The sequence below is a fragment of the Schistocerca nitens genome, chromosome 4 (genome assembly GCF_023898315.1).
Source record: "Schistocerca nitens isolate TAMUIC-IGC-003100 chromosome 4, iqSchNite1.1, whole genome shotgun sequence".
In the NCBI taxonomy this organism is placed as follows: Eukaryota; Metazoa; Arthropoda; class Insecta; order Orthoptera; family Acrididae; genus Schistocerca; species Schistocerca nitens.
The window spans coordinates 328812349-328827757 of NC_064617.1; the positions used below are offsets into that span (position 1 = coordinate 328812349).

At 33.7% G+C, this 15409-nt stretch overlaps 1 protein-coding gene across 1 annotated transcript in view; it reads right to left on the reverse strand.

The window, feature by feature from the left end:
• Window positions 1–10345: 10345 nt before the first annotated feature.
• LOC126252283 (potassium voltage-gated channel subfamily KQT member 1-like) overlaps window positions 10346–15409 on the reverse strand; it is a 307638-nt gene continuing 302574 nt past the window's right edge. Inside the window, exon 12 of the mRNA XM_049953157.1 lies at window positions 10346–10697. Within this exon, the coding sequence (XP_049809114.1) occupies window positions 10596–10697 (102 nt within the window). The 3' untranslated portion in view covers window positions 10346–10595. The remainder of the gene's footprint in view (window positions 10698–15409) is intronic.

Sequence of the window (15409 nt, forward strand, 5' to 3'; positions counted from 1 at the left end):
GAAATTACTCCATCTTTATATCACCTATTAATTAATTGTCAAGGAACATGCATGTCAGCATAAAAGAAGGGCCTTGCATGGTTAAGCTAGAGTGAAGTAAAAATGATTAATCATCTTATAACCAAGAAACACATGGTGAAAAGAATGTATGGAGATTTCATTTTCTAGCATTTTCTTGTTCAATTCTCGAATACATAAATGAAGTCTTTTGAGGTTTGCTATAATTGTTGTTCTCCACAATTGTATACAGTTTTATTGTATTCACACCATTTCTTCTATTTCTTTTGTTAGTTACAGTTTCTACAATTTCTTTTAATATTCAACTACTTATCAACCCTTTCTTAACTGTTAAACATGTTGGTTGATCATTTGTTGGGAACAGTTAATTGTTTTTCAGGTTATTGCAATGAAATACATTGTAATCCTTAAAAACAATATTTTAAAAAATAACAATTTCTATTGAATTTTTTTCTGTGGAATACATAATAGAAGAAGAGGGAAACTGAGATCACCACTGAAATTGTCTTTTTTTGAATGTATAAATCCTGTATTACTTGCATAATTTTTTCTGTTAAAGTAATGCTCATGTTATAAACTTATGTTTTTGTTAGTTGAACTAATGACCGAATATTTTCCATTGCTTTCCCTTAGAAGTCTTCACTGAACTGCTATATGTTTGTCAACTGATTTGATATGTGAAACCACTAAATAATATATTGCATGGACAAAAAAACAAATTTTAAGCAGAAAATTATAAACAAAAACATTTAGGGTGACCACTCACCAGTAGCTAATTGATGAATTGCACACAGAAACATGTTACAGCACAGACACATTACTAGCTACTGAGCTCTTATAGGGGGTGTGTACTGAAACTAGAAAATAAGCAGTAACTCAAAAGCTACAAAAGTTCTATGCTGTCTGTTTTTATGTGCAGTGCATCAGTTATCTGTTGGTAAGTGGTTATTGTTACAGATTTTTGGTTGTTGTTACTATTGTTGAATTTATGGTACTATATTTTGCCAATTTTCTTAGCGCTAGACAGTTTTCAACGAGAGTGTTTTCCATATCTGTCCCATATACACTACAGTCGAGTTATTCCTTTATGAGTCAGACACTGTGCTTAAGTGGAATCTAATGTATGATACCGAAATGTATTTGTGGCCAATGGTTTTATCATGGAAGATTTGAAAACAGCAGCATTTATTTCTTATGTGAAGTATTGATAGTTAAATTCACTGTATTACCAAGATGCAGAAAAATAACATTGTACAGTTATTGATTTTGGAGGCATAAGAATTATATTACTAATAGCTCTAGAGAACACACATGTAAAATCATGAAAATCTGGGGCCATAAAGTTTTAATACAGGCTTCCAAGAGATTTCAGAATCTCATTACAAAAACATATGTGCCTGATATGTATTATTATCAACGTATTTCAGGAAATACAAACTCTTACTGTATAAAGCACTTGCTCTTCCAAGTACAACATCTACTGTAAAAATAAATTTTGCCTTTACACAGTTTTAAAACCGATCTTCCACACTGTCCATAAATGTTCAGTATAAGACTGACTTTGTGCATATCACAAGAAGCTAAAATTTATGTGTGACAAACACTATCAATAAAACATGGCAGCTGCAAATAGTAGCTATTTACATTACACTGTTTACACAATGTCCATTAACTTAGGTTAACCAACTCTGAATAATATAACTATATTAAGTAAATACAGTTATGCTTATTATTTACAAACTGAGCTTACTTACTCTCTCTGAAAATTGTTTACAACAATGCTTAGATTTATATAATTATGTACAAATTCTGCATGGCAGATAGATATCATTAATCACAGGTATGGAAAATACACTATAGATTCATATACTACAGTATTTATAGGCACAGATGAGGCAATCTCTAAAAAGTCAAGAAAAAGTCATTACAATGTATAATACCAGGATCCAACAATGAACAATTTCATTTATTGGTTACTCAGTGATGCTGCACATGTCTATCAATGCCTTTAACATTCAATAAATAAAGTTATATTTGTGTAATCTTTTACTTTTTAATCAAAATAAAATGGAAGAAGTTTTCATAGATTCTCATATCCTTACAGCTTAACGAGTATATTAACAGTCACAAGAACAAATAACAGCAATTTCTAGTAACTTATATTTACACTTCAGGCAATCTTCTTGCCAGAGTTAAATAAAACTCATACATTTTGCAGTTAAGATATTTATTTTTCTGCAGCGTGTCATCTGCAACAACAAATTTCAATACACATTTTTAATCTGATCCGCATTCTCAAAAAATTTTCTCTCCTTCAGTAGTTACTCCTTTGTGGGAGATTAGGCCAGCTTCAAATTACTTATTGCTCTAAGAATGGTCAGTAGTTCAAGCAAATGATTAATTGTGGTTTGTGTTCCAAGCATTCATAAAAAAAAAAACAGGCAAAGAAGTTAGCAAATAATACTGTATCAAAAAGATCTATTAAAGAGACTGGAACCTGACAGTAGATGAGAGAAAAACTTTGATAGTATTTGTTTATTGTATTAAGGTAATACACGCTTCTCGCAAGTGATGAATCAAATGTTATGAGCATCCAAGTGCAAGATCTCAGTGATGACCCTATCTAAGCATTGTTTTTCTCAAAGCTGCATTTGCTATGTATAAAGATGCACTGATGTTTACAGAAGTAGTAAACTACTATGGCATGTATAGAGATGTATTTCACTTAATTTCACCATTTTAGAATGCAAGACATAGCTGGCATCAACCACAGTGCCTGATAAATATGAATCCACCTGATGAAAACAATGAGGAAAATACATTACAATGCAGTCACTTTGTTTCCATGATGCAGTCATTGGTTTAAAATGTATTTATAAATTAAAAAGGGGGTACCAAATGGTCAAATGATTAATAATAAGTGATCCAGTGATATATATTAGGCTGTAAAAATTTTCAAGATTTATGTTAGTAGTTTATGTTGTTTTAGCAGTATTCAGGTAGGAATATCTCAAAAAAATTGGAACTGTTCTCATCTGTGATATATTTCTTTGAACTGATGCATTTCTAAAAACTGAAAAATTAATAAAACATTTTACATAAATGGACAAAAATAGATTTTTTACTTTCAATTTAAAATTCTCCAACTAGTTAGAAGTTGGTTAATTGGAAGGAACTGTCCTGTTACTATCTGACATCAGATTCATGTATAAAGTATTGACTGGTAAGTGTTCCAATGAAAAATTAAAAAATACCATTGTCATTTTCAAAATGTAATAAAGTATGGTGCATCACAAATATTGATCCCAGCACTTCATTATCGCACACAGTTATTCCCATTCTAGTGCAGCATCATTTCCTTGATGGTGGAAAAGGCATCTGAATAAACAGACGAACTTTCAGTGTCAAGCTGTGTTCCAGCAGTGAAATTATTTGGTCATTTTGTAGCATTATTACAGCTAACAAAATGAAGTAAACTAGATGCTCATAACGCTATACATATTTAGTAACAACTATTTCATTCAGACACTTGCTGCTTTCTGTGATGGAATAATGGCCCTAAGAGAATGGAAAAAAAATTAGCTGTAATGATAATAATAGTTGCTTTTTCATGTTATAAATCACACTACTGAATCATGAGACTGTGAAACTATGTAGTCATGCCAAGAGACGAATCTGTTATTGGCTACTTTATATTTCTAAATATTAGCTTACAATATGACACTGGTAAATTTGACCCGCAAATTCCATTACATCCTAATCATTGTAACAATTTTTATTATTTTTCACCATATTTAATTTATAATGTGATAAGAGTCTTAAAATAGCTGTAGGCATAACTTTTTATATTAAAAGTCTAATAATTATCTGGAACTCATGAGAGTTGAATGATGGAGAGAAATTTAATTAACACATCAGGATTCAATACTTAAAACGTAAGAATTAGCTGCAGAGTAATGGTTAAAAAATTATGAATTACAAAAAAATTCCTGTTGGGATATATTTTATGCCTACAAACAAGAGGTTCTACAAAGACAGACTGAATATCTATAAAAAACATTTTATCTTTACAAGAAGTCAGATTACAGCATATTTCTGAATCTTTTCATCAACAATCTTTACATAACACTTTTACCATATGTTTTGCATTAGTGGAAAAGTATTTGTGCCCTATACCAGCAAAGTTCTGAACACAGATGTCAACAATGAATTCAATGCACTTATACATACTATGAAACAATTATCATGAGGAACTTACAATCTGAAATTTATAAAAATTTGTGTTACTTGCATCAGAGCGCACATAGAGCCCTTTTGGAATTTTCTGTGACATCACTTACTGTTTTTCAGTTTGAATTAGGAAAGTATTTTTGTTGTTGCAAGTAGACTGATTATCCCAGTGGCTGTGACATCATTATATAATTACCATATATTAATTATTTTTATCTATAATGATGAAGGCATAAAGTCAGAGATTCTGTATTCCATCACTCTTAAAAAATAAGGAGTTTCTTCCAAGCAGCTTAATTTAATTTCAGTTTTGTACTCTCATCACACACATGTCAGTGATACAGAAAAGAATGTACTCACTATAGCTGCTTTAATTGTGTTTTGTAATGCTATTCATTTCAACCCACTGACTTTCCCTGCTTGTAAAATATGAGCTGTGAAACAAGATATTGATCTGAAGATGTAAAACGTAAGATTATGATGACAGTTTACAGAAAGTCTTTGGAAAATTTGAACTTTGACAGCAATAATATGTTCAAAAAGTTCCAAATTTTTAAATATTATCTATTTGACTAGTCTGTAATGACCATTCAAATTTTGCTGGTTTTGAAATTATAGTCAGTTAGCTATAACATACTGTTTCATTAAAATATTTTTCTCTATACTGCATATCGTTATGAATATTTCAGTATTTCCTGACTGTAGCTTTTAGAGCAGTCTGTAGCATGAAAGAGTTGGCAAAAACAGTTTGAAAGTATTAACCACTGAAGGAATGATTACTGGAATTTAATGCCCCAAAAAATCAATAAGAAAACCAAACATGCCAAAATAATATTATGCAGGTTCTAAATCTGAGTGATCTGGGATTAGTTCAGCAGTTTAAATCTGAAAGTACAAGTGATATAGCGTGTATATATGACAACAATAAGCAGACAGTTGGGATAAGGTATATTTTCTCACAACACAAATATAAATGTTTAAAAATGATAAAACTGAATTTCAAATAAAGAAAATAATTAACCTATTAAGAACAAGTTGTTACTGCATGATAAATAATTTTTATAACAAGAAAGTGGTTCAAAATGGTTTCTTGCTGATCTTCAGACTCATACATCTCAAGTTGAGAAAGGAGTTATGATTCAACGTGAAAAAATTGTCTTAAACAGTCCATAACAATTTAGACAAGCCACAAAAATTTTATTCATGAGAATTTTACAGCAGAATCAACTGAATAGTAGCTTCTATCTATAAGGAAAACTATCACCAAGGAGAAATTGCCATGAAATATAAGTAGAAATATCATCACAAACTGAAGCAGTAACAGCAGCAACATCAGGCACACACAGATGCTCAGAACAAATAATACCTTTTGGAATAATGTGTCCCTTCATTTTGCAAAACAATGAAATGGATATGTGAACTAAGGCTAAACACAGTTAAGTATGGAAAACTGTCTAAGTTATAGAAAATGGAGACAGAGGACGATTGAAAAGAGGTAAACAGACAATCAGATGTAATTTGAAAACTTGAAACATAAGAAGCAGAAGTGAGGGCAATGGACAAGTTAGAGATAAGGGAAAGGTGAACCTAAAATAGATGGAAAGCAATAAATAAAAAGAAGCAGAGGAACAGTTAATCAAATAAAATATACTGGACAAAGGGCAGAAAATTGAAAGTAAATGAAGAACTATGGCAGTGATAGAGTCATGAGAGGGTTGGCAGAAAAATAATGTAGGGATGGTGCTGGTGAGAGAGGAGCATGTGAGTTGTGTGAATGAATGATTAAAATTTGCTGACATAAATGTAATTTTAAGGAAAAGATACATGCAGTAATGTTCCCATACACCAAGTTCAGAAATGCTGGTTTGTAAGAAATTAATTTCTTAAGTGATGAAATGGAAGTCAAGGTCATGATTATTTAGTTGCTAACTATGTTTTGCAACAGAGTATTGGGTTATATCACTATTGACTCACTCTATATTTCTGTCTATCCTCAAGAAAAGTGTAGTGCTCTTCATGCTTACATTAAAGGCTGAGCATTAAGCAGTTATAGTGACCCTGGGATGAAATGACAAACATAGAATTTATACTAGTAACACTGAGTTCTCTGGTGAAGAACACATTCTTCAGTACAAAATCTGAGGCCTTATCTCTGCTTTACTATTTATAAAAATTGTAATGTACTTTCCAACACCAGAAATTTCAGATGTAAAAATTCATCTCCAAAACTTCAATGAAGAAAAGTACCTAGCGACACTCCTCTCCCCCTTTTTCATTAATGTTAAGTTTTCGTTTCTAAATTCATCCTTACATGTCTTTGTTTTTCATGCTTTATTTATTTGGGAACTTCTTGATTATTATATTTTTCCACGCTGTTGCCCATTTTCAGTTTATATGCCTTTGTGTTTAATGTTTATTCTTCTGGAACCAGAACTTTCTCTTTTCTCTGTTGCTAGTAACTTCACAGATTTTAAATTCTGCCTGTTGCTAGCTTTCCTTTGGTGTCCTACTGTTCACCCTTGATCCCAGGCTAGTAAAGCACTGGTTTGAATGCCCATATATTTCTGCTGTATGAGGTCAGATGAAGAGATCTTTGGTTCCAAAATCATGCTAAATATTCTTATGATTTTTATAGCAATTTTATTTCTTTGTGTTGTAATGCTTGTGATATAACTGTGTATAGATCAGTTTCATTATTTTGTGAAGTAATTAATGAACATGTTGTATAACACTTATAACAGCATAGTAATTTATCTTCAATGCAATCAGTGTCTCAGAAGAAGATTTTTTTCCCATCTCTACTTGATTAAATAACAGTACAGATGCACAGATGTTTGGAATGTAAGTCTTTGCAAACTAAGGAATCAGTAAAAAATATCAGTGGAGCTTTAGTCATAACAAAACTTACAAAGGCAATAAGTTGACTACTTTGTGTGGAGTTGTTGTGTACATGAGGAATGATCACTATTCAGCAAATATAGAAGTTGCTGAGAATCAGAGAGCCACAAAGGAAAGATAATAAACATCAAAGCCTTTAGACAAAGGCCCTCTTCAGACAGCAAACGTACAAACAACTCCACATACAAATACAGGCAGTCAGGCTGCAGCACCAGGAGACCACAGTGGCTGGGTTTTTGATAGCATTGTACTGTACACATAAACTAAGTTGATCAGTGTTGGCTGATGGGAGTGACCATAAATGGGAAATGCCTTTATGGCCACTCTCATCAGCTACTGTGCTGAGTGTCAACTTAATCTGTAGGGACAGTACACATATTTGTTAATTATCCAGAAGGACTTAGCAATTTATAGTCTTTTCTGTATTTGGGAACAGTGAAGTAACCTCAGGCACATAATTTTTTGCATCAGTTTTAGAGGTAAAACTATTTCTGTATGTGCATGGTTCTCTCTCTCAATCTCTCTCTCTCTCTCTCTCTCTTTCTTTCTGCCCCCCCCCCCCCCCAATATACAATATTGTAGAAGAAGTGCTTTCAGAAACTAAGACTGGAAAATATGTGTCATCAGATGTAGAAGAGTAAGAAAGTCATACATGAGAAGAGGAATGAGTGCAAAATGATAAAGAACAATAAGCCTGACATGTGGTGCATAGACCCACATAACACAAAACAGGTTTTGAGCTCAGGCTCCTTCTCTGGTAGAAAGTACACGAATTCATGCATACAACCACACAGACACTGACACACGCTACTGTGGCCATGGCACTACTGATTATTAACATCAATAGTTGAGATAATCAACAATCAGTGTCACTGCGGCCATGACGGCATGCAACTGGGTGTTTATATTGTTGTGTGAATGAATGTATGACTTCCTCTAGAAAAGGAGCCAGAGATTCAAAGCTAATTAACTCTGTTTTCTGTTTCTTATGTCTAAGTGTCATACATCAGTCTACTATAGGTGAGTGGTTGCCTCTTCCTGATTTTATGTATGGTTCCATCCATGAATTTCCACTATTGCTAAAGAACAATAAGAAGTAGAAAAGACGGCAGAAGCAAAAGCAGATTGTAAAACCACAATAAGTAATCGAATGCAGTATAACTCCTCATGCACATCTCTCACATTCTAATAATAGAGGATTAAGCAAAATTTCTTTTTTACTGCTTTCTTTATTTTCTTATTGAATCCGTAACTGCAATTCAAATTTCTCTACCCGGGGCTTACATATTTCTTAACTGCCATGCTAAATATTATTATGATTTTTATAGCAATTTTATTTCTTTGTGTTGTAATGCTTGTGATATAACTGTGTATAGATCAGTTTCATTATTTTGTGAAGTAATTAATGAACATGTTGTATAACACTTATAACAGCATAGTAATTTATCTTCAAATATAGTTATGGTATGGCTGAAAAACTAAGCACTAACCACTGGAATAATACAGTGTTAGATCAACGTAGTTTTAGCTGGGATTTTGAAAACAAATATTGATTATGGAAAAACAGCACCACTGTATTAATAAAATGTATGCCATTTTCAGTATTCCACAGAAATGAATGACTTTGGTAGCTTTTTCCTCTTGACACACAACATGTACATCCACTGAAGAGTTTTCAACATCAAGTTGCTTCACATAGTCACAGAGTGACACACAATTTGCATTATGTAATGGTCATCCAAAAGGACTGGCTGTATGCTCAACATGATGCCACTTCTGAGATAAAAGTATGTTACATTACAAAATTCATTTCACTTTATGTGTAATTTCATGTACAATTTGCTATATAAGTTGTATGGGATGAACTCCTATATTGTGGTAAACTCTGTCTCGTAGAATGTTCTATATTACATTCATGCAAAGATATGGTAAAAGTAGGATAAGATGGTGCTGATACTTGTAGTGTTTCTTAAAAGTGATATTATGTCACTTTCACCTTGTTACTCTTTAACAAACTAACAATAATGAGTTAATTAGACATAACTTAGTTTTATAAAGAGTAATATCAAACCAGGATAGTTATCGTAACATGCAAGGAAGCACAGGATATCTATTCCAAAGCGGAAACTGGGCCATTGTGTCCAGAATGAGTGGGTATTTAATTCTTATGAGTTGTCAGAGCTGAATTAAACTGTTTTTTCTTTGTAAAACAACACACTGAATCTCATTCAAAAGCATTTATCAGGCATAGCTAGCCTGTAAAATTTTCAACTGGCTGGATCTTTAGATAGCTGAGCCCATGTGAAGAGAATTTTTGTTTGAAGTTTTATTTAATTCCAATAGTCAGAGAGCATTTCAATAAAAACATTTCATCCCATAATGAAACACTACTTTAACAATTATCTTGAACAAAACATCATAAGAAACAGCAGGCTTTAAAGTAAAAAAGATTAAGTTCATGTCATACAAACTGGCCCAATTAGCCCATGCTTCCTTACTTACTGACAACTACTGTAACAATGTTGTTACTTGCAGTCTTTCAAAAAACAACAAGCAGAAGTAAATCTCATCAAGGTAAAAATTTGGAAGAGGTTCCAAACTGAACTTAAAAAAAAAAATTATAAAAAGGTGAAAAGAAACTTTATATTTCACTGAACTGCAAAAAATAAGAAGTAACATGGAGAGTAACTTGTGGTTTGCACTTGAATGTTCAAATCATCTTCCCGAACCTCTTGTGTTACATTATGCCTGATGAATCAATGAAAACTTGCCTAGTTTTCAAAGTGATATTCTAAATATTGCACAAGCAAGTGCTGCTCATCTATATAGGCATCAAGTTAGTGCCATTTTACCCTACTATTACCTAAATTTAAATTCACTGATAGACTGATTGTTATTGCATGTATCTCTATTACTAATTTCTTTCAGTTAGAAGTGTTATAAATATCATGGTCAAGTTAGAATGGTGATTAATCCTGCAGTATTAATATTGGAATTAAAAGGTCTATCAAGTACTATTACAATTTTATATCTAAATCTTTGTGCAAATGGTACATTTTTGTAACAGCTATACTGACAACCAGGCACTTGTAAACACACTTGACAATCAGTCTATCAGAAAGCTAATGCAATTTTAACAATAGATGTATGTATATGTATTTAAAAAATATAAAAATGCTATCTGAAGTCTCATCTCACTAAAATGGAATCAAATACTGTATAATGGTAAAAGTTAATGGAGCACTCCAGTCACTTAAAACACTGCATTTTTGTCAATCACTGTCCAGTGGAATTTCATTTTATTTACACATCACACATCACGGGAAAGGACAAAAGCTGTCTGAAATTCAATCCTGAAAGAAGAGTAGTTGAATAACAAAAATGTCTCACAAGATAATCGCTGTGGTGATAAAAATAGCTGTAGTGCCCCACAGCTGGGCTCACCGTTGCTAGACTTCATCTTCAACAGACCGAAGTGGAATCTGCTGCTTCTGTGCAACAGCATTGAGGACGTATACTAACTGGTCAAGCTTCTTCTCCATCACACATAACTGGTCAAATGGAAACAAAGTATGTAATTTTTCAAGACATAAAAAATTATCTATACAAAGTACTGCAATTAAATAGCAAATAATGAAATCACTGAACTGTCCCATCTGAGGCACTGTGCTAATGATACAGTTTTATAACCCTGGCATAATGCCTAAATGTAGGCTACATGAGATAGTCATGAATTCAGCATAAAGAGCATGTAGCAAAAAATTGAAGAAACAGTCCATTACCACACTACAAGGGATACAAAATTGTTTCATATTTTAACTCTCACATTAAAATGGATCATTATAACAAAAACAGGTTACTGGAATAACCACTGTTTTCTCTGTATGAACTTTACCTTGACAGTTATGACACACACATTCAGAAATATTAAGTCTACAATACAATTTTGTCAGATCCTCTGCAGTCATGTCTTCCCCTGAATGTACAAGGGTTTTATAAACAAGACCTCTTATGTAGTTTTACATTATGTGCTTGTCTAGCTTAAGTGTGGCAGACGAGTTTGTGAGACAGGGAAGTGGGCCAAGTTTGGAATGAACCTGAGCAATGGGTCAGCAACTGTTGGTATGGTATAACAGGCAGGTTAGTATATTTGTTAGTAGTTTTCCATGCATTTAAGCAACTGCTTGGCTGGTTCTCAACTCCATCATAGAAAACATGATATGCATAAACTTAAAATATGATAACAATGAGAACAAAATTTACACAATTCAAGGGCAGATGATAAAAATGACTTCCCTCCCTTAGGGGGAATAGAAATAAAGTTGCCAAAATCATAAAAACAGACCCTGTATGATGTGATAAAAGATAGACAAAATAGACTTCTTCTGTAGCTCTACAAGAAAAAGTCCAATGGAGTCAAATGTTGGCAACTTTTGGTCTACCTGGACCTATCCATCTTTTCACAAATGTTGCATTCAGGCAGTCTCCAAATGTTGCATTCAGATGGTCTCTGATGGGAAATACAAACATAAGGTGATACAAGAACAACATCAGATGATCATGAGGATAACATGTAGGAAAACTGTGCAAGAATAGACAGTAGCACAAGAATTAAAAGTATATGTCAATTTTGTTTTCTTTGAAACAATTAAATAAACTGTCTCCATTCATATGTTTACATGTAAAATTTTATTTAACTCCCCACCACACCACTAAAACTGTTGTAGTTGTGAAACACCCTGTATATTATTTTGACAATATTATGACAAGGATGGATTGCCATTCATCATATAGTGGAGATGTTGAATTGCAGACACACAGAACAAAAGCACTGCTAAAAAAGTAAGCTTTCGGCGAGAAGGCCTTCTTCTCAATTTGACAACATACGCACACTCACTCACGCAAATGCTACTCATACACACATGACTACTATCTCTGATGCCGAGACCAGACTGTAAGCAACAGTGCACTATGGGGGAAGCAGTCTGGTGGTGGGGGATAAGAAGGAGGCAGGGGCAGGGAGGGGGATGGATAGGAGGATAGTGATAGGGGACAGCAAAGTGCTGCTTGTGTTGTGGGAGCATATAGAGAAGAGGTGGTGGTGGTGGGGGGGGGGGGAGTGTAGGGCAGCTAGGTGCAGCCATGACGTTAGATGGAGGGAAAAGGGGGGAAGGGGGAGGGTTGTGGAAAAGGAGAGAAGTTAAAGGAATGTGGGTGCATTGGTGGAATAGAAGGCTGTGTAGTGCTGTAGTGGAGATAGGGAAGAGGATAAGTGGATGAAGGACAATGACTAAGGAAGGTTGAGGCCAGGAGTGTTATGGGAACATAGAATATTTGCAGAGAGAGTTCCCACCTACACAATTCAGAAAAGCTGGTGTTAGTAGGAAAGATCCTCTTGGCCTCAACCTTCATTAGTCACTGTCCTTCACCCACCTATCCCCTTTCCTGTTCCCATTCTAGCAATACACATCTTTCTATCCCACAAATACACCCACAGTCTTTTTACTTCTCTCCTTTTCTCCCGACTCATAGCTGTATGGTTCCATGAGCAGCACTTCACTATCCTCCACTCCTACCCTACTATCCTTCGGCATCCCCATCCCACCCAGACTGCTTCTCCCAACATGCACTGTTGCTCACAGCCTGGCCTTGAAAGCCAGAGACAGTGGTCATATATATATATATATATTAGTAATGTTTGCATGAATGAGTCTGCATATGTCACTGAATTCCAAAGACCTTTTGGCCAATACATTACTATATATTACTCATTTAGCAGACTTTTCATTGTGTCTGTCTGTGACTCAACATCTCCACTATATGGTGAATAGCAATCCATCCTTTTCATAATAATGCCATTATTCCATTCCATATATTCCACTGTACACTACTTTCCTTAACACATTGAAAAACATTGGTTTTCCTGCCAGAAATTACAGTATTCTTCAGGAGTTTAAAGATTTTATCAAAATAGTTACTGGTACTTGGAAAGTTTTATGTATTAAAGAATGAATAGAATCTTATCAGAGCAAAACTATTTCTTCACCTATTTCAAGGATGTTAGAACTGAATAGATCAGTTTGGATGAACTATAGGAGATCAAGTCTGTCTGATTCATTGTCAGGCCTCAAGATATTTGACAAATTTTCTTGTAAACAATCTACAAGACAAATTTTATCTGTCCATCCAGAGACAATATTACTGCAAGATCAAAAGGTATTTAGCAAGATTAATGATGTTGTATTTCCTAATTATATTCATGCTAATGTGCCTTCGCATGTTGCTCGAGGTGCTCTGAATTGTTATGCTTCAAATGTTTTTGCATGGGGAATGCAAAGGTTCTGTTTAAGTATAAAATAAAAATGAAAGCATAAATTGAAAAAAATAATTTATATGCCCTTCATTTTCAGTTACTGTTAATGATACTGCATAAGATTTCCGATATCATTGGTTTTTACTAAGATGGGAAATGCTTATTTCTTGGGTCTATAATTCCACTATATTTCATGTTGTCATAGGAAATTCTGGCGCAAAAATTAGAAAATGTGTTCTTAACCACTAGACCACTGACTCATTTACCTTCACACTGCACGAGGAGAGTGCTAAAGTGACAATGGAACTTAAACTATAGTTTTTTTGAAACTACTGAATGTTGGCACACACGTCAAAATAGATGTTCATTTGTTTGCATGCTTCTCTCATCCTACAAAATTTCTTCCACACCAGAGAGCAACATATGTTAGTCAAGTAAACAGATTGCAACAGGCAACAGCCTGTTACCGTGATATGTTGACTTGCCTTGTTACCAGCTGTATCCTCTTAGTCAGAGACATTTTAGTAGCATTCGAGGACCATGCTCACAGACAGGTAACCTTATGTGATCTGAGCAAAGCCTTTGACTGTGTTGACCACTCACTTTTGCTCTCTAAACTTGAGCACTATGAAATATGTGATAAAAGTTTAAAACTCATCAAATCATACCTCAATAAAAGGAAACAGGTGGTGAGTTCAGGAAGTCATCTGTCAAACACACTCGAGGTTCAACACGCTATGCCGCAGGGATCTAAAGTGGGACCACTTCACTTCCTTGTACACATGAATGATTTGATAGAAAATATAGATGTAAAGACATATTTGTATGCAGATGATACAACTTTTCCATCTGTAAACCATGTATTTGATAACCACGTAAGTGGTATGAAATTGGCAAAAGAAAATGCAACATCATGGTTTAATGCAAATGGTCTACTATTAAATGAGGAAAAGACTCAGAATATGTGGTTCAGTCTATCAAAAACTACAAAAATAAAAAAACCAAAGGCAAAGTTTTTAGGTATCATACTTGACAACAGTCTAACATGGAACTCTCATGTTGATCACATAATGGTTAGGTTGTCAAGAGTTACATATTTGTTGAAGAGACTGATGTGTTGTGCGACATTTGAGTATGTGTACTTTGCCTTTTTTCAATCTGTTTTAAAGTATAGGTTAATACTCTGGGGAAACAGCAGAAAAATAAATGAAATTATGGTGATCCAGAAGAAAGCAATCAGAGTAATAGCTAAGGTAGATAATAGAACACATTGTAAATCATTGTTCATAAAATATAGAATTTTAACAGTTATTAATTTATATATTCTTGACAGTGTTAACAACATACTTGCTGAACTACCTAATTTAAGTGTAACAAATTGAAGGCATGACTACAATACAAGAACCTGTACTTCTCTGCTGTTGCCACAAAATAGATTAGCTAAAACTAACAATAGTCATAAGTATATGGCAATTAAAATATATAACAAATTGTCTAAGAATGCCTCAATCAAGCCTGACAAATTAGCTAAAGAAAATGTACACAACTTCTTGTTAACTAATCCATACTATTCATTAGAAGAATTTTTAGAAATACCCAATATCAACTTAAATATGTAAAAATTTATTTTGTACAATTAATAGGTTAAGTGAACTGACAGTCTATTGGATGTAATAATGCTGAATGACCAATAAAGAATCTGAATCTGTGTGATATTGTGCTTGCTGCATGCTGTGTACACCAAAGACAGATGAATAAATTACAGAAAAATACATGTGTACAAAGCTGCTTCTATATTGTACCATTCCTCCAAGGGGTTTAACTTTTCTGGTCAGTCAATGTATTGACGAATCAATATTCTATAATTAAGCAGTGTAGCCCCTCCATAGAAACATGATCAACATGCACGAGGAGACGGGGAGCATCACATTCATTCTATGATTTCAGTCT